At 38.6% G+C, this 21416-nt stretch overlaps 1 protein-coding gene across 1 annotated transcript in view; it reads left to right on the top strand.

The window, feature by feature from the left end:
* Positions 1–20864, top strand: part of TSPAN8 (tetraspanin 8) — a 31772-nt gene extending 10908 nt beyond the window's left edge. Inside the window, exons 2-8 of the mRNA XM_047742819.1 lie at positions 2071–2130; positions 7139–7276; positions 8769–8843; positions 8945–9052; positions 13222–13353; positions 16383–16466; positions 20572–20864. Of these exons, the coding sequence (XP_047598775.1) occupies positions 2071–2130; positions 7139–7276; positions 8769–8843; positions 8945–9052; positions 13222–13353; positions 16383–16466; positions 20572–20625 (651 nt within the window). The 3' untranslated portion in view covers positions 20626–20864. The remainder of the gene's footprint in view (positions 1–2070; positions 2131–7138; positions 7277–8768; positions 8844–8944; positions 9053–13221; positions 13354–16382; positions 16467–20571) is intronic.
* Positions 20865–21416: the final 552 nt, after the last annotated feature.

Here is a 21416-nt window from a genome sequence, read left to right as displayed (position 1 = left end):
AACCGGATGCGGGGCTCAATACCAGGGCCCTGGGATCATGACCTGAGCGGAAGGCAGACTCCACTTAACTACTGAGCCACCCAGGCACCCCTATCTTGTGGTTTTCATACTCCTTCTTTTAAAGTTAGTGTTGCAGATAACACTTTGTGGTTGAGAAGACTAAAAGTTATCATTTGAAGGGAAAATATGGTTGATTTCATTGACTTCTCAATGAGTTGATATGTAAAAGGATTTAAAAAGTAAACTAGAGCCACACAGAGACAAAAGTTAAGGGTTTGAAAAACCAAAGTCTTAGTCTCTAGGAGTTCCTACGGTTTTCTCACTGATAGTCTCATAAATTAATATCAGATAAGGATAATAATCATAATAGCTAGTTGGATAATTAATGCTATGTTCAGTTAAAGCTAAAAGCCAGAGCAACTATTAAGACAATCAATGTAAATCTACTTGAGAAGAAAAAGAAAGAAAATATCCGTGAACAAATTAAACAACAAACAAAAATCTAACTGCTGTAAATTACTGAAAATCTCAGGGGGTCTCATTATCATTCGACATAAATCCTTACAGACTTATTAACACAGAACTACTAAAATAAGCATTTATCTCCATCTGCAAGTGAAATTAGGATTTAGTGGAAAGGGGGTGAAAACTGAGGGTTGTCAGGCTCTAAAGCTGTCTTTTCAGTGGTTTGAATTTTATGGTGTATGCCAGTGTGTGACTGTAAGATAATTAAATTGTGCAGGTTATTTGGCGATTTGAGAAGGGGCTTTGGTTTTCCATTGCCTTCCTTATTTGGTAAGAGTAAAGCATGTAGAGGGGCGGATTGGGTTAGGAGTGGGGCTGAATTTTCATGACAGAACTGTTATTTCTTGGGGTTCTAGCTCCTTGATGTGAAAGGAAGGGTTTGAACCCAGATGACTTTCTTGAGATCTTTTAGACAACACAGATATTCTCCGATTCTTCAGCTGCTAATGGTACTCCCTATTCCTTAACAAAGCCTTTGACTCTACATTCAGGGTAGACTTAATGAGAAGCCATTGAAAGTGAACTGGTTGTTTTGGGTTTGCTGGCGTGGCTCAACCATGCACATCAGCAATGGTAGGACAAGGTCAGCGAGCTTCAGAAGACTCAGGAATTTCTCTGTCAGAGCACCCCATGACCAGAACAGTCTAGAAAATCTTGTGAGCGCTGCTATGTTTGCTATATTACCAAACTTGTTCTCAACATCTCTCTTTAATGATAGAGCTTTGATTTTATTTTTTTGAGGCTATAACATATATATATATATATATATATATATATATATATATATATATATATCTGAAATGAAACAAAACAAAATCAAACCCTGAAAGACAAGGGTTTTCCTTACACAAAAGTAAAATGTGTTTCACATTTTATGTGTTGGCTTTGGTCCAAATGAAATAATCTGGGAAAGTCATTAAATGCATTTAAGAGTTTAAGTACTGTTGCTCATTGTTCCTCCTCTCTGGGTAAGTTTTACGACCTAAAACAGCTTATTTTTTAAAAAGTTTATTTGGGTACAAAAAGTGTAAACCCTTGTTGCTTACCTGAAGATTTTGTCAGATGTACTACTGTTCCCTGCCTATCCCAATTTCTTGCTTCTAGAATCTTGAAGGAATGTTTTGATGTTTAGTTTTTTCTTCCCCTTTGGTCCAAGACAGCTTCTGAGACAAACCCAGGGACCTAGTAAGGATATTTTGTCTTTAAACTGTTGTGACCTATCTTTCAGCTATTATAATCTAGCAAAAACACAGAGTTAGTGTTGAAATATGAAAAACTGTTGTTCCTCTCCCCTGTAGTGGTAGTGACTTGTCGTCTGCAGACCGATGAATGGACTGTGGATGGGAAACAGAATTATTCTTAACAAATTTACCAAGTTTAGTGGAACGTTTTAGCAATTACCTGCACGTGAACATGCCGGATTTACATCTTTTAGGTGGTAATGTATGATTAGTGATAAGCCATTATGATCTAGGGGTGTGTTCAGTCAGAGTAGCAGCTTATCTCTGTTGTCCTCTAACACGTTTTTTTTTTTTCTTTCTGCAGCTATGTGGCATCCTGATCCTGGGAACAGCAATTTGGATACGAGTTAACAAAGATAAAGAGGTAAATAAATAGATACAAACTTCTCCGCTCCCAAAACAGGTTATTTCTCTTCCAATGATGAAAATAATGACAATAATAATATAAATATTTCTATAGCCTTTTCCTTAACTGCTTGATGTCCTTTGTGCTGGTATGTGATCTTATAATTTAATTCAATTTAATTAATCAAATTTAATTACTCACTATGTTCCTGGCACTGTGCCAGGCATGGGTCAATCCTTTTGGAGAATGGAGGGGTGTTATTTCAAAGATAGGAAGACTGCCATGAACGTGGAGATCGGAAGGGGCTAAAATGGAAATCAGGCTCCTTCGTTATGGGCGGAAGGCCGGCCTGAAGTGTAGCTGGAGGAGACAGACTGCCATTCTTCCACAGCAACAACAGTGTCTGTAGTACAAGGTACTGACCGTCATTTGGCTGATCCCAAGGTGGAAGGTTGGTCCAAAGTAAAGAAGAGGAGAAGTTCTTTTGGAGAAGAAGAATTTGAATCTAAAGGCAACAAAGTACAAAGGTGGTTGGTAATTAATTACCTGTGCCAACTGGCATCGAGGGTGACTCCTTAGAATAGTAAGAGACCAGTCCCACTAGGGTTAACTGAGCCATGGGCCAGGGGTGTCCAACCTCTTGCTATCTAGATAAGATTAGCGCAAGCCCATCCTTCACCAGGCGCCATTCCACGCTCCGTGGCAAAGCGCTTACCAAGATTTTCACAGGTCAGGATGAAGTTTAGTTCGTAGAGTTAAATTCTGGCTCCAGTCTTTGGATCGCACGCACATGGGCGGTTTCCGTTCCGTACTACATCCCCTTTGTGACTGCAAAAGAGTGCATGAGGGAGAGAGGAGGAGGGAGGCGCGTGGGGCTCTTCCTTTGGTTCTACCCAACAGAATAGCTGGCATCATTTCCTTGACTCCCCTGCTTCCATTCTTCTTTCCCCCTTCTTCTGAGGGGCCCTCCACCCGCCGAATTATTCTTAACCGCATGCACGGCAGTTCCCTTATTCTTTGTGGTCTGGGCTCTTGCCACCATTCAGGATCCCATCTTCTACTGCTAGAGCCCTTTCAAGGTATTTATTTGCCCAAATAAAGTTTCTGCCTGTAAGAGAAATTTCGATCCTTATTTGATAATTATTAAGATACACTAAACCAGCGATTAAAGTAATGTATTCTTATTATACTGTGATGAAGCTAAATGCCTTTGGAGACAGTCTTGTTGTAAGAGAGACTAAAAGCAAATTAACATCTGTTCTGATTCCTTTCCTCAACTGGGTGGCTTTTCTGCCTCTTCCTCCCTTCCTGCTGGCCTGCCTGCCTTCTTTCCTTCTCTCCCCCCGTCCCTCCCTTCCTCCCTTCCTTCCTTATCTCCTCTTCTCTTTTTCAAATTTGCTTTCTAACCTTAGAGAACCCAAGGAATCACAGGGGCAGTTAGCTTCCTCATTTGGTGCCTTCCCACAGTGAGGAAACTGGGTGAGGGACAGGTGTGGCAAACTAGTCGGTAACATCCTAGTCCATCTGGATTTCATTTATGGTTTTATATGGATAAATGTTAATAGGGACTTCCAGGTGGCCTTGGGCCCTGGGTTTGCACTCGAGAAGGATAGTTGAAGATACGCGGAACCTCTGTTGTCTAGAAGCTGACGTCTGACTTTTGGACGCATAATTAAGCCCAGATATTAGACAGCTGCCTATTCATAGGACGCTTTTGCCTTTCTAAGATGTGTGTGCAGCCTGTCTTTTATTTCACTTTATTTCTGGTTGATATGGGAACATTTTCGTTCCCCCAAGTGCTTCTGGTAAACAACTTTGGTGTTTAGTCTGTTAAGAAATTCCACACATTGAACCTATTAAAGGAAAACTGTTGTCCTTGAGAGAGTGGGACTCCACATCTGGGGACACAGAATGAATTTGTAGAGCGAGGCAGCATCTTCTGTTACGTTTTGACTCTTGTGCTCTGTCTTCCTCGAACCCTAGATGGAAAGTCCGTATCTGCTCGGACACCAGGAACCTGCTTGGCTTCTGTGAAATTGGCTTGGTTTATCTTTCTCTCTCTCTCTCTCTTTTTTTTTTTTTAAAGATTTTATTCATTCATTTGACAGAGAGAAAGAGATCACAAAAAGACAGAGAGGCAGGCAGAGAGAGTAGGAAGCAGGCTCCCGGCTGAGCAGAGAGCCCAATGTGGGTCTTGATCCCAGGACCCTGAGACCATGACCTGAGCCGAAGGCAGAGGCTTAACCCACTGAGCCACCCAGGTGCCCTTGATTTATTTTTATCTAAAGTCTCTGACTAAGAATCAAGACTGCAAAGAACTAATTTTAGTAGGGGAAAAACAGAGGCACCAGTTTTACAAGGAAAAGCTGGAGCATGAAGGCAGAAAGAAAGAATGTTTGGGAAGTCTTTGTGCACAAATTTTAGCATATCTCTTTATGCTCAAAGTATCTCTGCTAAGGACACTTTGTTTTCCCTCAGGGAAACTCAGCACCCTGAGGCAAAGCCTGTGGGCAGCCATTCTGTCTCAGGAGATCTCTTAGAATTCAAAGAACACTCTGAGTCTTCTTCAAGGTTCAGCCATTAGAAATCATTCTCCCTTTGTCTTCACCCACACAGACACTGTTCATCCAAGACAGTCTTTGAAACTCTGCTCTCCCTTTCCTGGAGTGAACGAACACCTGAACTCAGATTTCCATTTCTTGCCTGAAAAAGAAGAGCCACTTGTTGGGCTGGTCTGGGAACAACAAACCCTCAGGCATCCAACACATTGCTTTCTGGCCAGTCTCTGGCAAGGGGTCATGCGGCCCACACCAGTCTTCTACAACTGCTTCATTTCAATGCTGGCTGCCCTCTATGGTCTCACCTGTAGGTATTTGACCTGTTATTTCTGTCTGGCCTATAAGCCGAATTCTGACAAGACAGTGAGTTATCCCTCTCAGACGCCTTCAGGTGTACCTGCACTGACCACAATGTTCTAGGGGAGCGATGTTTGATGGTAGGTGGGTAGAGGGGGTTTCCTCTGCTGCTTTTTTGGGTCATTATCTACTCTGACCCAGGTGCCTTATGTGTTTATTAACAAAACCGATTTCTTAGCTCCAGTATGAACAAGCAAACAACAATTAAATAAACAAAAAAACTGAAAAGCAAACAAAAAATCTTTAGGACATAACCACGCTTTCAAAATATGGAGGTTGAAACATTATCTGTAAGCATAGACTCTTAGAGACAAAGGAGGCCTCAGGGATCACAGAGGCTGACCCAGTTTCCTTTATAAATGGGAAACCAGGGCCCCACAAGGTTAGTTGACTAGTCTGGGGTTAGAACCTTAGTTATATATAAGGACTCTGACTAGAGTATAAATCTTTGTTTTAATGCTTTTACAGTTTCAGCGCATTCTTTTCTATTAACGTTGAATGAAGCTTTCCTTTAGGTTATAAGCTGGTTTTTAAAGTCTTTAAAAACCATACACATTATTATTAGCAGGTTTTTTTTTTTTAATGTATTTCCTATTAAGGGAGTCCACATGCTGGCCCACATGCTGTGCAGCAGTTTCTAGAAGGCAGAGTCTCTGAGTTAGTGTAACAGCTAGGACTTGCCCTGGAAATAGCCCGGTAGATAGAGATCATACCAATGGATTAGATCTCAGTAGCACTCACATACAGAATCGGCTCAAGGCTTCAGTTTTCGCTTATGATTTATCTGGAGAACAAGTGGTAGATTGAGGCTAGGTATCAGAAAGCTGATGAAGGGGTATCTGTATTACTGGAGAGAAAAACTGAATTATGCAGGGAGGGTAGCCCAAGCCCATATAAGGAGCCCTAGGATGTGTTCCTCAATATACCATTGCTTAACAGGCAAAATAAAGAGTTTCTGATGACTCTAAAGACCATACCTTCTGGGAACAAGGAGACAGAATTACATGGAATGTCAGCAACTAGCTTTATTTTCTTGGTTTAAATATTTTTGTTTGTTTTGGCGAATGTATAGATCTGCATGATCACTATTACAATCAACATGCAAAGCGTTTTTATCGACCCATACATGTTCACCATATCCCTTTGCAGTTGGTTCCGTCTTTCCCTCCTGTCTTATTCAAAGTCAAGCACTGGTCTGATTTCTGAGTTACTTATTCTTGTATGTCATATAAATGGAATCATACAGCAATCACTCTTTTGAATATGGCTTACTTGGCTCACCCTAATTTTTTTTTTATTTTTATTTTTATTTTTTTTTAATTTTTTTTTTTTATTTTTTCAGCATAATAGTATTCATTATTTTTGCACCACACCCAGTGCTCCATGCAATCTGTGCCCTCTACAATACCCACCACCTGGTGCCCCCTCACCCTAATTTTTTTTAAGACTCATTCATACTGTTGGGTCTCTTGGTAGTTTGAGGAACTTGCCTTTCGAATTTAAATAATTAGATTGCCATAAAATATGCATGGTTTACTATGTGACTCTTAGGTATAAAACACAAAATATGAAAACCAAAAGTCGCATCATGGGTGAAAGTACCTATCCCTCTAAGCTTTTAAAAATAATCACCATTTTAGGGGCACCTGGGTGGCTCAGTGGGTTAAAGCCACTGCCTTCGGCTTGGGTCATGATCCCAGGGTCCTGGGATCAAACCCCACATTGGGCTCTCTGCTCAGCCAGGAGCCTGCTTCCTCCTCCCTCTCTCTGTCTGCCTCTCTGCCTACTTGTGATCTCTATCTGTTAAATAAATAAATAAGATCTTTTTAAAAGAAAATTGCCATTTTAAAAGTCTGTGACATTTCCTCAATACGGCATCCAATATATCATCTTAGAAAAATATAAATTGGAAAATGTTATTCAGGTAAGTAATACCTCAAAAGAATGGAGGCTCCTTGAAAGCAGGGATTTTTTTGCTTCTGGAAATCACTGAAGTATCTCAAGGTGCCAGAATAGGGCCTGGTCCATACTAAGTACCCAATGGATATTTGTCGAACAACCAACGTGGAAGAAAGGGATTTTTCTGTCATTCATCTCTTTTTTATTTTCAGATTCTCAACACTGGGAATTCTGTTACTAGCCCCTATATTTCTGTGAACATCTTGATCGCTGTGGGATCTATCGTCATGATTCTGGGTTTCCTGGGATACTGTGGTGCCGTGAGAGAAAGCCGCTGCTTGCTTCTTTTGGTGAGTTCTCCAGATAGATCCCAACACCCAACATTCGGACTTCTGAGGATGGTCTTCCATTTCCATTGTCTGTCAAAAAGACTTGCCAAGACTGAGGAAACTCTAACTGTTGTTTAAGGGGGTTGATTAATAGAGGCTAATATTTTTTAGCTTAGATTAGAGGATACCCTAAGAAATTATAGTCCTTCGTTCTTCTCTCCTTCTCCCCCCTCCTTCCTTTCCTCCCTTCTTACTGAGTACATGGCTGTGTGCCAGATACTGGGCTAAAAGATACATAGACATTAAGACAATTAGAACCCATTAGGGAAGACAGACAAGCCAATTATTAGCTATAGTGTGTATGGCCCAAGAAGAGGAGGGCAAGGATAGAGGAGAGAACTTTCAAGCTAGAAGCAGAAGTGAAAGTGGTGTTTGTGTGGGTGAGGGGGTGATGGGCTTTCCAGAGAGAGAGTTTGTCAGCATGGTACTGGCATGTTTAGGGAATGACAAGGCCTCGGGTGCGGCTAGAGTGTGACAGAGGCTGTTTTTAGTACATGATAGGAGATGGGTCTGAGTGCGGACAGCGCCAAATCCTATTCCATGCTGACAAAATTGTAAGAGAGTGAGGTAATCAGATTTGTTGCTTAGAAAGTTTCAGGGAGGATGGATTGGGTTGGGATAATCCACAGACATTTACTTTTACCATGTACAGTAGAAAATTATAAACGGATGTAGAAAAAATATTAGAAAAAGATCCTGACATATTTATTAGATAAAAGCTAACATTAGTGTTTACAGAGATCACTTCAGCTTGTTTCTATCATAGAATAAGTATTGTGTCAGTCCCTGAAAGATACCGTGTAACAGTTTGTGTATTATGAGGGAAGGCAGAGACACAGAACTCAGCAGGATTTTAATAGTATCCCTAGTGGTTGCCTTTTGATCAATAAGGCCTCATTCGCAATTTGGGAGACTTAATTACTTGAGGAGCTTGTTTTAAAGAGAGAAAAACTAATTTGTGGGCTGCATTCTTTCAAGTTAGAATTCGGTAGATGTGAGGCAGGTTTCAGAAGTATACATTTATAATGAGATCCCAGGTGGTTCTGCTAACGGTAGAAAACTTGTTTTGAACTCCCTTCTGAAGTTTGTCCTAAAGTGTGTGCGAGTTTGCATTTGCATTATGAAGAAAAAAGAGTAAGAATATTCCAATAATTGTATGTATGTAAATGTTCAAACTTCCTTCCGTTCAATATCACACAGACGTCTACAATCCTCTCAGTAAATTTTTGGTTTAACCGCTTTGCTTAGTCGGTGTTTGAAACAAAGGTTTTTGACGACTAATGGCCCAAAATTGTCTTTTTGAGGCAAAGGGTAGAATAAATGAGGAACGTGGTTATTCTTCCAATGGTAATGTGATCCTGATTGCAGAACAATGCGCCAAGCCCAAATGTCCCAAGATGTGACTGAAGGCCCTGGGGATAATACGTCTTCTATTTGTTTTCTTTTTTTTCAGTTCTTCATAGGCTTACTCCTGATCCTGCTCCTGCAGGTGGCAGCAGGTGTCCTGGGAGCTACCTTCAGATCTGATGTATGTATATATACATGATATTTGATAATTCCAGAAAAGTCTGAAATATCAAAATACTACTTTCCAGCATGAATAATTTAATAATGCTTTTCAATTTTCAGTCCGAGCGCATTCTGAATGAGACTCTCTATAAAAATATAAAGCTTTTAAGTGAAACAGATGAGAAGGCACAAGCATTCCAGGAAGTCCTGGCTACAATTCAAGACAAGGTAATTAGCATTTATAGGTCATTTGGGGAGGGGGGCGTCGGTTTTGCGTTTACTTAATTTTTAGCAAGAGTATTCCTTAAAGTAAAAACATGTCTCCGTTTTGCAGATTTTGACTGATTATTCTGTCACTATGCAGTAAGAAAAATCCAAGAATATTTCTGACTTTGTTTCCAGCTTCTTATGAAGTTCTGACCCAGTTTAGGAGGACAGATTAAGAAGATATGTTTATGACCAATTAAGCCTCGATGGACCAAATCAATAGTTGTTTCATACTTCTTACCATTAACCAGGATAGTGTGTTTGGGGCATTTGGAAAGTCTCTCTCCCTCTGTCTCCATGTCTGTCCCCTCTGTCATAAAAATAATTACATGTATCATTTCTTGCTACTTAGTATGTACTGGGCCTTACATTCAGCAGGTCATTTAATTTTTATGACAACTCTTTGAGATGGATCCTTATATCTTTATTATCCCTCTTTTATAGATGAGGGGGTTAGGTGTTGGAGAGGTCTGAAGGCTAATGAGTAATGAGCTTGGAATTTGAACCCAGTTGTCTGACTAGTTATTTTTTTTTAATTGGTATACCAGCCTCTCCCTTATTTACTTATTGGAGCTGCTTCTCTGTCTTTAGGATAAAGTCAAAACTTGGACAGGAATTGAAGGTATTATACTCTCTGGCTCTTACCGAATATTTTAATATTCGTAATACTACTCCGTAAACATAAAACAAACAAAAACAAACAACAAAACATAAAAGAAGTCCCTCCCCTCCACTCTCGTCCAGTCAGGTTTGTCTACTCAGGATCCCTTAAACAATTCTGCCTTCCTATCTTGGCATCATTCCCTATCTTGGAAAATACTAATACTTTTCTCTTTTTCCCAAATACTACATGTGCTTCAAGGCTCGACGAAAATGTTACTTATTCTGTGAAACTCCAAATCACTCTTTTTTTTTTAAGATTTTATTTATTTATTTGAAAGACAGAGACCACAAGTAGACAGAGAGACAGGCAGAGAGGGAGGAGGAAGCAGGCTCACCACTGAGCAAAGAGCCCGATGTGGGGCTCGATCCCAGGACCCTGAGATCATGACCTGAGCCAAAGGCAGAGGCTTAACCCACTGAGCCACCCAGGTGCCCCAAATCATTCTTTTTTTTTTTTTTTTTTTCCAGAATTCCCACTGTATTAACCACATGTAGCATTTGGTTCACGTGTTAAGGAAATTTTCAGAATCTCAGAGGACAGCTGGACTTTGTAGGGTATTTAACTTGACTTCTCATTGATTGAAGTATTTTTTTTTATTTATGTTTATTCACTCTCTAAGCATTGAAGAATTTAAGTTCATTAGTTTTTGCCCATCCCACCCCATTTATATCTAAGTCTGATGATTAATATGTTCTTTCTTAATTTGAAACAAAACCTGCCTCCCTAGGATTTACATCATTTAGTCCTAGTTCTTCCTTCTGGAGTTTCAGAGGAAAAAGAAAATCTACTGATGCTTCTGCAAATTGCAGCTTGTACTTTGACAATGGCTATCATATGACTTCTAAAAGCTTTGCTTTTTAAGTTGAAACATCCTTGGTTTCTTGAACTATTTATCAGATGACTTTTTTTTTTTCCAGAGCATTCCCCAGTTCCTGTTTGAATAGACTCCAGCTTGTAAAAATTCTGTTTAAAGCATCATTTCCAAGAGCTGAAACCTGATAGGAGTCAGTCTCTGTTTCACTTCCTCTGTGGTGTGCTTTTCCCAGCATCCCCAATAGCTGCATTTCTTGATCCTCTCCCCTCCAGCATCCTACTCTGGAGCCCAGATCAACCCAGGTTGGAAGCAGGAAGAATTTAAGCAACTCAGTTCTTCCCCTGAGTGGGACTGATCATCTTTGATCCTCCCTGGTGGTTGACTAAGACAAAAGGTGCTCTAGGTAAACACCAGATCTCTGGATTGGGTCCTCAATTGCACTTGCTGCACATTGTCCCTGATATCCAAGGTCCCAGTAACAACCATGGGGTTCTAAATGTTCTGTTTATTTTAGCACAGTTCTGAATTACTTCCGTTCTTGTACGCTAACCTATGCCTGAAGCTTCCTGTGTTCATAGAACTACAGTTCTTTTTTAATGTCCATTTTGAGTTCCTTCCTTCCTTCCTTCCTCCCTCCCTCCCTCCCTCTTCCTCTCTCCACCAAGGTTTAGTAACACTTTTTTTGGGGAAAAGAATCCGACACCAAACTCTTGCTGGATGACTCGGGGCCCCACCACACATGAACAAAAGTTGTAGATACAAAGTGGTTTTTCTCTTTGGATTTTGGAGAAATGCCCCCCATGACTTCTCTGCTAACATACTAATGGAAAGTGCTTCTCTCGGATTCTTGGTGACGACTCTTTGTCTAGAGGTGGTTGTATTGTTCACTGTGCTGTGTCTTGTTCATCCAGCTGTGATAACGCTTCCAACAAATCCTGGCCAACTTCTTCCTTGGCTTCTCACACATCTGATCTGGTGACCAGATATCATACCAAGTTTAGCCTTTCTACCTCCTACCATGTCTTCTGCTTCTAGGCCTCCTTAAGGAGTCCTGAGGTATATTGTGCTCCAAATATGGACTGATCTGTGAGTACATATAATGGGACTTTAAAAAAAATCTGGCTGTCTATATCAATTAATATTATTCAAGATTATTTAATCAGAAAGCATGAGCAATTAATCATGTCTATCATGAAAACAGGAAAGGAAGTTATTTAAAGATTGTTTTCTTTGCTCATATTGATTGACCTTGGGACAAACTGAAATCTTTCACTCTTCGTCATATGAAAGTCTGCTGAGTCATATATTTGTTCATTTAAGGCTTTGAGCCAAAGGGCAAGACTTTATATCTGCTTCAACTGAACTTGTTGGTTTGAGTCTATTTTTTTCAACTAACTTTGGAACTTGAGTCCATTCCCCAAAATGTTAATCATCACTGCCAGCTCTATAGCAACTACAGAGTTGAAAAGGTACTTTCCAAATATTTATCTAAATGATTCATATCAGTGTTGAACAGAGCATAATGGAAATGGCAACACCCACCACAAAATAACAGCAACAATAGCCTCCACATACTGATACTTTCTATAAGCCAGGTACTGGGCTAACCACTTTCTACCTTCACAGGAATATTCCTATTTTTTTCCTTACAACAAATCCACGACTTACATATACTGTGAGCGACTACTGCTATCTGCATTTTACAAATGAAGAAACTGTGGCATGGAGGGGTTAAGTAATGGGGGTAGTGTGGTCACCCAGCCAGAAGTGAAAGATTTCTCAATATCCTGGCATTTATAATGCATCTGAGCCTAGAAAATCATGTAGTCTTGGTTCTATTTTCTCCAGCAATTTTTTTCTACCTTTTCTTCATGAAGAGTTGTCTTTCTAATAGATAAAATAGAACAAGATGAGGTTCGGTTACATCTCTCTTTCATCTAATCATACAATGGGCCATGGACCCTGAGTCATCGGGTTTATTGTTCCTTGTTTCTCTTCCCAAAACACGACCACAGATTCCCTAAGTGTTTCCCCATGTTTCAGTATATTCTGGGCCTTCCTTGACATTATTTTAAGAGTTTCTTCCTTCATTTGCCTCCCCCCCCCATTTTGCAGAGGTCCATGTAAAATTCAGCTTTACGGGAGGCTCACCATGCATCATCTTTTGGCCTTTGAGAGGCCTCTCATTCTTTTCCTCCTCTCCTTCAAAAATGATCAAAGATCATTTTTAAAACCTCTTTAAAATCATCTTTTAAAACCTCTCATCTCTTTTGAGCAAAAGTTATTTAAAGAGAACTTGATTTCCTCATGAACTCTTTGGAAGCTTCTTTCCCCAAATCCAGGATACATAGACCTGATTCTGCCCCCGCTCTCTTTTGTCATTTAAAACTAGGTGAGTTTTTCATCTTTTCTCCAATTTCCTCAGACATGTGCATCTGCAACCCTATTTTTCCTTCATTAATATTAAGACCAAAATGGAAGATTTCTTCATTTTTGCTTCTATATCCAGAGTAATTGGTGAGGTGATTTACATGACATTTTGGTATAGGAAACATCTTAATAATAGTTTCAGAAAAATGAGATTCAATGTATTGACAATTTTTAAAAATTTTCTTTGGTGATTGTTTCTTATACCTACTTTTCATTAAACAGTTTAAATGCTGTGGTTTGGTCAATGGAGCTGCTGACTGGGGAAAGAATTTTCAACAAAATTTTAAGTCATGTGAATGTACAAGTTTGTCATATTCTTGTGTGATATATGAAGGCAGAAATGTTTACAAACAGGTAAGAACAAATCAAACTTGACATAGTAAGTGGTTCTGTTAATTCTTTTTCACAATGAATCTCTACAAAAAAAAATTAAATTGCAAGAAATTACAATGGGAATAATGATATAAAGTCCCAGGAATTTCCCAAATAATAAATAAATCCTATTTAAAGATAAAAGCAGATATAAAAAAGTGAAAGTATTTCTTTTTTTTTTTCTGTGAGTCTGATGTCTTTTAAAGTCAACATCAATAGATCAAAGAAACATTCCACTGCAAGAAGGAAAGTACAATCTAACTGATGAAAGTTATCTCATCTTCATTAATAATGATTAATGACTAATCATTATTCTTCTTTATTTTTTTCTATTTTAACATAAGTCCTAGAAAACTATATTTTCATTTTAGTTTGTGAAGTAAAGATTTCTTTTTCTTATCAAAGATTCCTTTTCTCAAGTAATTGTGTAGGTATAAAGACTTGGCCTTTAGGGGTTTGGCTCTGGATGTTAAGTACATCAATCCATTTACCTAATTAGTGCTCCAATTAAGAAGTGGCCTCAGACATTTAAAGTCAATTGAAAAAGCTGGGTTTGTCTTTTATGAGCTGTAGTTGTCATATTTATGTCACTTGTAGATGTCAGTATGTGTTATATTTCTTATTACTCTTTAATTCATCAAAACTGAGTGACCACCTCCTAGGGGCCAGGCCTTTTACCAGCCACTGAAAATCTATTCCTGACAGGCACAATGTTTGCACTCATGGAGCTGATGCTCAAATAATGAAGAGAGAGTGAAAACTAGGCAACTTCATTTCAATGAATTATTGATTTTTTTTTTTTTAAGATTTTATTTATTTATTTGACAGAGAGAAATCACAAGTAAGCAGAGAGGCAGGCAGAGAGAGAGGAGGAAGCAGGCTCCCTGCTGAGCAGAAAGCCCGATGTGGGGCTCGAACCCAGGACCTGGGATCATGACCTGAGCCGAAGGCAGCGGCTTAACCCACTGAGCCACCCAGGCGCCCCTGATATTTCTTATATAGAGGCAGGTGCAAGGTATTACGGGAACTTATCTAACATAGTCTTCAGAGTTCAAGAATATAATATCTGTTCCTTACCATGGGGCTTTACATAAGTTGTTCCCTCTGCTTGGGAGGAATGCATAGGACAATGATAATTGATATTAATGTTTCATTTATTTGCTGTTATTCTTCAGTGTCCACCACGTATCAGACAGGCCCTTGCTAAAATCACATACGTCTGGACCCTCGAGGAGATTATCATCTAGTTGGGAGAAAGATGCATAAAAGCTATTATAATTCAATGAATTAATTTCTGTAACATCTGAAGATTATTTTCATTTTGGCATTGGTGCAGTAATGGCTATTAAGGTTAATTATATAGTAGGAAATAGAAAGTATCTTGGGGGACATTTCTCTCCTGCTGGCTGTCACATCCCTTTTGCTAATCTCATCACAAATCAGGAGACTGTTCTAAAGGGGAATTGCTGTTACTAGTACTTAACATAATTCACAGGGAAAGTTATCCCAACCAGACTACAGAGCAACCATGTTTTTTTTATTGTCAAAGTAATATCCCTAAGCAGTTTTATTCCTACTTTTTATATTCCTTCCGACCTAGTTTAGTGATGTGGTATCTCGAGGAAGAGGTGAAATAAATATGGTATAAATGAATGCAGTTGCCACTTTTAGGATGATGAGGGCATTAGTAAATTCAGTTGTAGATTGTTATCTGTTGCCCGTTAAAGATTCGATTCAAAGATGTTTTTCTGCAGGATAGATTTCTTTATCCTAAAAAGTAATAGACATTCCCTCCAAATTCACACATAATTCAGCGGAAGATGGGCTGATAGCTGCACCAGTTTCCCAAAAGGAGGGTCATAAATTCCATAAAATACTTCCATCTGCCTTGTGTCATTTGGAAGATGTCTGGAAAAATAAGAAATCTGGAATTGCCATAATTCACATTTCCTTTTTTTCCCCCTTCCCTTTGCCAAGGTAACCTGGTTATCTGCAGGGGAGAGGGGGAGAAAACTCCTCAAATATAATGAATGTGACTCAGTAGATAAGATTATTAATCTCATAGTTAACCCTAAATGACATAATAATTTACTCTAATGTTTTACCACTTTGGATCAGATGTGAATGGAGAAACCCATTACATTCGCAAATGAGAAGGAAGAGACTGTTTCACTCAGGCTTATGGAGAACTTTTATTTTATCAACCGTAGCAATATTTTGTTAGCCCTCTGTGCATATAAGACTATCACAGGGATGATATATTTTCTGGCAATACAGATAATACCACTATTACATTATGCAGTATTTTTCCATTTTGAAAATTACCCATGTAATTTATAATTGTTGGAATTTTTAGGTCTGGTCTGAAATGTTATAAGCTTGAAATTGCATGCTAGTTTGAATATATTTCAACAAATGTGGCAGAGAATCTACTTTCTCAATTCTCATTTTTATCTGAAGTAAAGACAAAAGAGTGGACATAATATTTTTTTCCCTTTTAAAGTAAAAATAATCCTGATATAAATTACTAAGGGATTTTTTTTTAAAACCTTGTTTTAAAAATGAAAACTTGTTTTACAGTTAGCTAAAACAAAAACCAGGGAACTCTGTTGCAGATTATAAACCTAAAAAAAAACCACACACACAAAGTGATAACAGCTCTAAAATGAATAATTGAAAGTTAGGATAAAATTATTACTTATACCTAGAGATCCCTAGATTTAGCAATGAGATACTTGAATTTAATAGTTTGATTTTACTTCTCAGTGCATTTTAACGTATGAACAAACCACAATTAACCACCTTTTGGAGCGTGGTGTGTTGGAATGGCGGAGTGGAGTAACCTAACTCCTTTTTGTTGACTGTGTTCCTCTGTAGCAATGTAAAAAGCCAACCTAATGGGGGAAAAAATCTTAATTAAAATAAATTAAATTAAATTTTAATAAATTAAATAAATAAAATAACATTTTCATTAAAGGTAACTTTTTTGTTTTTGTTTTTGTTTTTAACAGCCATGCATTTCTTTCATAAAAGAAACAGTTGCAAAACATTTTCTCATAGTTATTGGAATAGCATTTGGACTGCTGTTTATTGAGGTATAGTATAACCTTGCATTGTTGACTCTTCATTCATTGCCTTATTTATTCATTAATTCTTCCAACAAATATGAATAGTGAGCCAAGTATAAACCAGGTGCTTGAGAAAAACACTGGGTGCCAACTGCCCAAGGTCCAGCATCTTTTTCTAGTGGTCTTCGGTCTGGGAAGAGGATTACAATTTTATCAATTCAGCAGGGCTGAGACCATTATTTATGAACGATCTCTCCACTGGGAAACAAAAATTGATTAATTTCCACACAGTTCTTAGTCCCAGATCCTTTTCCTGTTGAAAATTAGCCCAAGAGTTAAAGTTTCCTGAAGTTAGAAGAAAAAGTACCAAACAAAACCAAAACATGACCTCTACAATTTCTTATCTCTCTTCCCAATTTTTTTTTTAAAGATTTTATTTATTTATTTGACAGAGAGAAATCACAAGTAGGCAGAGAGTCAGGCAGAGAGAGAGGAGGAAGCAGGCTCCCTGCTGAGCAGAAAGCCTGATGTGGGGCTTGAACCCAGGACCTGGGATCATGACCTGAGCTGAAGGCAGCGGCTTAACCCACTGAGCCACCTAGGCGCCCCTCTCTTCCCAATTTTGAAGTAGAGAATAAAAACTCAAGAGTGTGGGGAGCTCTTTTCCTGCTGTTCCATCTAGAGAAATCTAATAATTTTTAAAAACTAGAGACAGGCATCTTAAAGACTATGGATTCACTTGAAGAAGTTTTAAAGGAAATTTAAGATTTATATATTTACACTCATCATTTTGATTATTGGTGTTGAAAAAAAAATCCTGTATAAGATTTTTATCTTGATGGATTTTCTTGGCATGGGTTTTTTCTAAGAACCCAAAGGTACTTTCTACGTGGCCTAAAATTCTTTGCTAATAAGATGAAATAAAACTATTTCAGAGAAGCATTCTTGGAATCATTCCAGATCTTGGTTAATTTAGATATCACGTGAGTCAATTCACTCTTGATCCCCCATGAGGACATTGGCAAGAATCCTAATGATGTGTGAGGTGTCTTCCTGCTTCCTGCCTCAGAGGGCTGGTTAGGTCAAGGTAGTAACTTCTGCTTCACTCTCATAGTTTGCTATACAATGTCCTCCCTGGGATTTCTGGTAGCTTTCTAGCTCGTACTTTGCTACTTTACCAACAGAGAGGAATTTTAGTTGGGGTTGAAGCAATTTGGTGTTCTAAGTGGTCTTCTAGGTTACTAGTAGAGTTTGAACAGCAAGTTGAGCTGTTGAGTATTACTTCCTTGTAGTCCAAATTAATAGGCCTAAGTATGACACATTCTATGTCAGTAGATAGGGCTAACTTTCTGTTTGTCTGACATATGATGGATGTCACCAGGTCTGCTTCTCTTTTGATTCTGTCTTTTGTAAAATCTCTTTTGCTGCTGTGTTTGGGGTTCATGCAAGTTTAGAAATATGAGCTAATGGTTGAAGAGATGAGTAAGGAATCACAACACAGATGTACTCATACATTTATAAGCATAAAACACACATACATGTGTGTTGGTAGACTTTAAATGAATGATTGAAAGATCAGGCTTCAAATGAGGTATTCAGTGTAATTGTCAATATAAGTGTCAAATCCATGTTAGACTCAAATTCAGACAATTGACTATGACTGGCTACAAACCACTGATGCTTTTAAGAAACTTCTCGGAAGCAAAGCCAGAGAAAATAAGGACATGGTCAACTGGGAACTGGGAAGATTGATGTCTCTCATATCATAGCCAAAGGCTTTGCCAAGAATCTAAGTACATCTAATGGAAAATAAGATTACAAGAGGAATAGTATTTCAGTATTTTATGAAATTGGTATATTCCATGTGTTGTTGCATATTTAGATATTTTACTGGTGTGCTAAAGACATGGATAGGAAAAGACCTTAATAGAAAACTTCCATGGAGTAATTTATAGGTATGGAATTTATGCAGTGGTATCATAAAGTATACCTTTTTCTGAGTTAATGCCAGTTAAATTAACTGTGATTTCTAGACTATCTGTAGATATAGCAAAGAGTTGGTTCAAAGAACTCTTTGCCATTTTGTGTTGTTCACTCCCACAATCTAAAACCTGCCTTACGTCTAGGATTTGAAGAGAAAAAAAAATCATTTTATATTCCCCCTCTTTTTATTCAAAAAGGAGCTTTGAAATTACCCAGTGTGTAAAACTGTATCCCAAAAATGTGCATTAGCCTGGCTTATAGGCAATAATACTAGTTGCCTAACACTGAGGCCTTTCTCTGTTCTGTTTCTCAAACTCAAATTCAAGAAAACACAAACAGAGAGAGAAAAGTCCCTCTGATAACTATTTTTAAGAAGAAAATAGAAACAAATATCTTCCTGCAGAAAATATATTCAACTATTTCCATAGACAAATATGACACGAAAAAACCACCCTCTGACTTTTAGACCTTTGATGATAATCTGCTTAGGCAGAGGCTGTGAGGGTCTGGGCCAATAGTTATTTTCAAGGCTCTGTTAAGACCACATTCCTGAGGGATTTTTCTCAGATAGGATGTCAGGGATCTATGCAAAATGCTTTATTTTGTAAGAAAATTTTATCTATAGATGTTGGAATTCTCATTATTCAGCGCAAATAACCAGACCATCCTATGTCTCCTTATTTGAGACCAGTACAAAAAATGAGAAGCGCTTCCACTCCTCATTTTAATTAGGGAGAAAAAGAGCCATTGGCAATGATCGTCATCACTTTGTAGGATAGACATTATCTTGACATGAGATCCTAGAAACAGAGCAGTTAAGAGAGAAGGAAATTAGAATTTGTAACATTTTTTGGACTGCTTCAGAACACGGGAAGTCATGCACACTACTTAGCACCGTTTATCCTGAGTCTTAGCACACATCACTATCTGATGAATCTCTTTTAATTATTTCTGTTTTTATGAACAGTGATACAGTATCTTTTCCAATGCAAAAAAATGTGATATTAACTGTTTAGTCTGCTGATGAATAGTGGACTTCTATTTCAAGGATGTGACAATGAATAACAATAGACAGTTGCTTTATCTCAATATTTTGCCCATTTTCTTTTTTTATTTAATTAATTGATTGATTGATTATTGCCCATTTTCTTTCCTCTTTCCTGATACCTGTCTCCCAGACTGAAGGCTTGGGACTATGGCAAAAAAAAAAATGAAATTCCAGGGCTTTTCCAGGCCATTCTAGAAAAACATTATGGATGAAAACCATTATTTTTGCAGAGAATTGGTTTTTAAGAAGGAAGAAATATGGGGCAGCAATTCTTGTTTGAAATGCATTTCCGAGGAACAATTAGTAAGCAGGATGCCTCAGTACAATAGGAACACTTGGGATGACTCAGCAGAAATAGCCCCTCGCTCCTCTCCTGCCTCTGGTGTCTGAATACACATGGGTCCTTTCCATCATTTCTGCATGGAAGACACAGCAGGCCAGGCACTGACTGCAGAGTCAATGAGGGCACATTTTGGGGTCCCTCATTCTTGGGAGAGCCATTTAATGCGATGGAAATTATGCCTCAGATTTTCAGCTGTACTTTTTCACTTCAAAGGAAATTCCTGAATTAAGCTATTCCCCATAGATTTAGAAGCTTTTTAAGAAAAAAAAAAGTGACTTTCTTCATTCCTCTTGGCAATGCCTAAAAATATAGCAAGAGAAATTCTAGGCTCCCTGATTTTATGCAGATGATCTAAACCAGATGATTGTATAACCCTTCTGTGGAAGCAGTAGGTATATCTAGCCCCCAAGGCCTAGGTTCTCCAGAGCTCTAGGATACATGTCCCACGGAGGGGTGTGTGTGTTCGAGAAGGATGGGGTGCTCTGGGGGCAGCCAATACTACCCAATGAAACAGAGCCAGTTAGAAGCGGAGTGGCCAGCTAAAAACTCTGATTAAAACACAAAACTACTCAGAGAGCTTTCTCAATACTCTTTTGTTCCACTGGAGGCTCTAATTTCCCAAGCAGAGAGATGACTTAGATAAATAAGATTAGAACTGTCATTAGCCAGCATCTTTTCATGTGTAATGTCCATTCTGTCTATTTATAACGTCTCCAGAATTTTAAGTTCCATGTTAATCTTGTTATTGTATTTTCTAGGTACTTGGTCTTGTATTTTCTATGGTCCTGTACTGCCAGATTGGGAGCAAATGAATCTGTGGATGTGTCCAGCTATCCTCCATTGGGCCCCTTTAACATTTGGCTTTGGTTTTGTAACTTTAAATATACATGTGCCGTACACATTAGGAGCAGCTGTCTGATTCAAATATCTCATTGAACTAGATCACAGGTATCATCCAGACATATTGAACATATTTAAGATATGAGTGACACAAGGAAAATGATATGAATGTGATTTTTACTCAAAATAAAAGTGACCTTGTGCATGCTGACGAATTTCCATGTCTCATCATTGTGTTCAGGTCCTACCATGCTTAGAATGTTCATCCAGAGCCCGGGTGGATTAATTTTCATTGCTAAGTGACAGGTAGGGCCATAGTTAGTTAAAGCAGGGGATCAGGGCTTTTCAGAAGCAACACTGTCTTCTGTGTGGTGTGTCAACCATTGGTGATAAGATTGAGTTGAGCATCTGGTTGAAAAAATTGAGCGTGGCCCAGCTGAAAGAGTCAGCTTTTCTTTTCTATGTGTGGTAATGTTTCCTAATGGCATCTCTTCTTTTCCTCCCAGCTGTTGAGGTGGGCGTGGGGCAGGAAGGTCTGAGTGCTGCCTTTTAGGCTCTGAATCTCAGGGACCTCTTTGGATTTTCCTCTGGGACATGGATATAAGTGCTTTTATCTTGCGAGTTCTCAGGAGTATTTTTACATTTTACTTTTCATTTAGGTATAACATCCACACGAAGTGAACAAATCTTAAGGTTCCACCTGTGTAAGCACTTTCCAGATCAAGATACAGAACATTTTCAGCACACCAGAATGTCCCTTCAT

The sequence above is a fragment of the Lutra lutra genome, chromosome 8 (assembly GCF_902655055.1).
Source record: "Lutra lutra chromosome 8, mLutLut1.2, whole genome shotgun sequence".
Lineage (NCBI taxonomy): Eukaryota > Metazoa > Chordata > Mammalia > Carnivora > Mustelidae > Lutra > Lutra lutra.
Note: the sequence above shows the minus strand (reverse complement) of the source record. Positions and strands in the feature narration are given on the sequence as shown.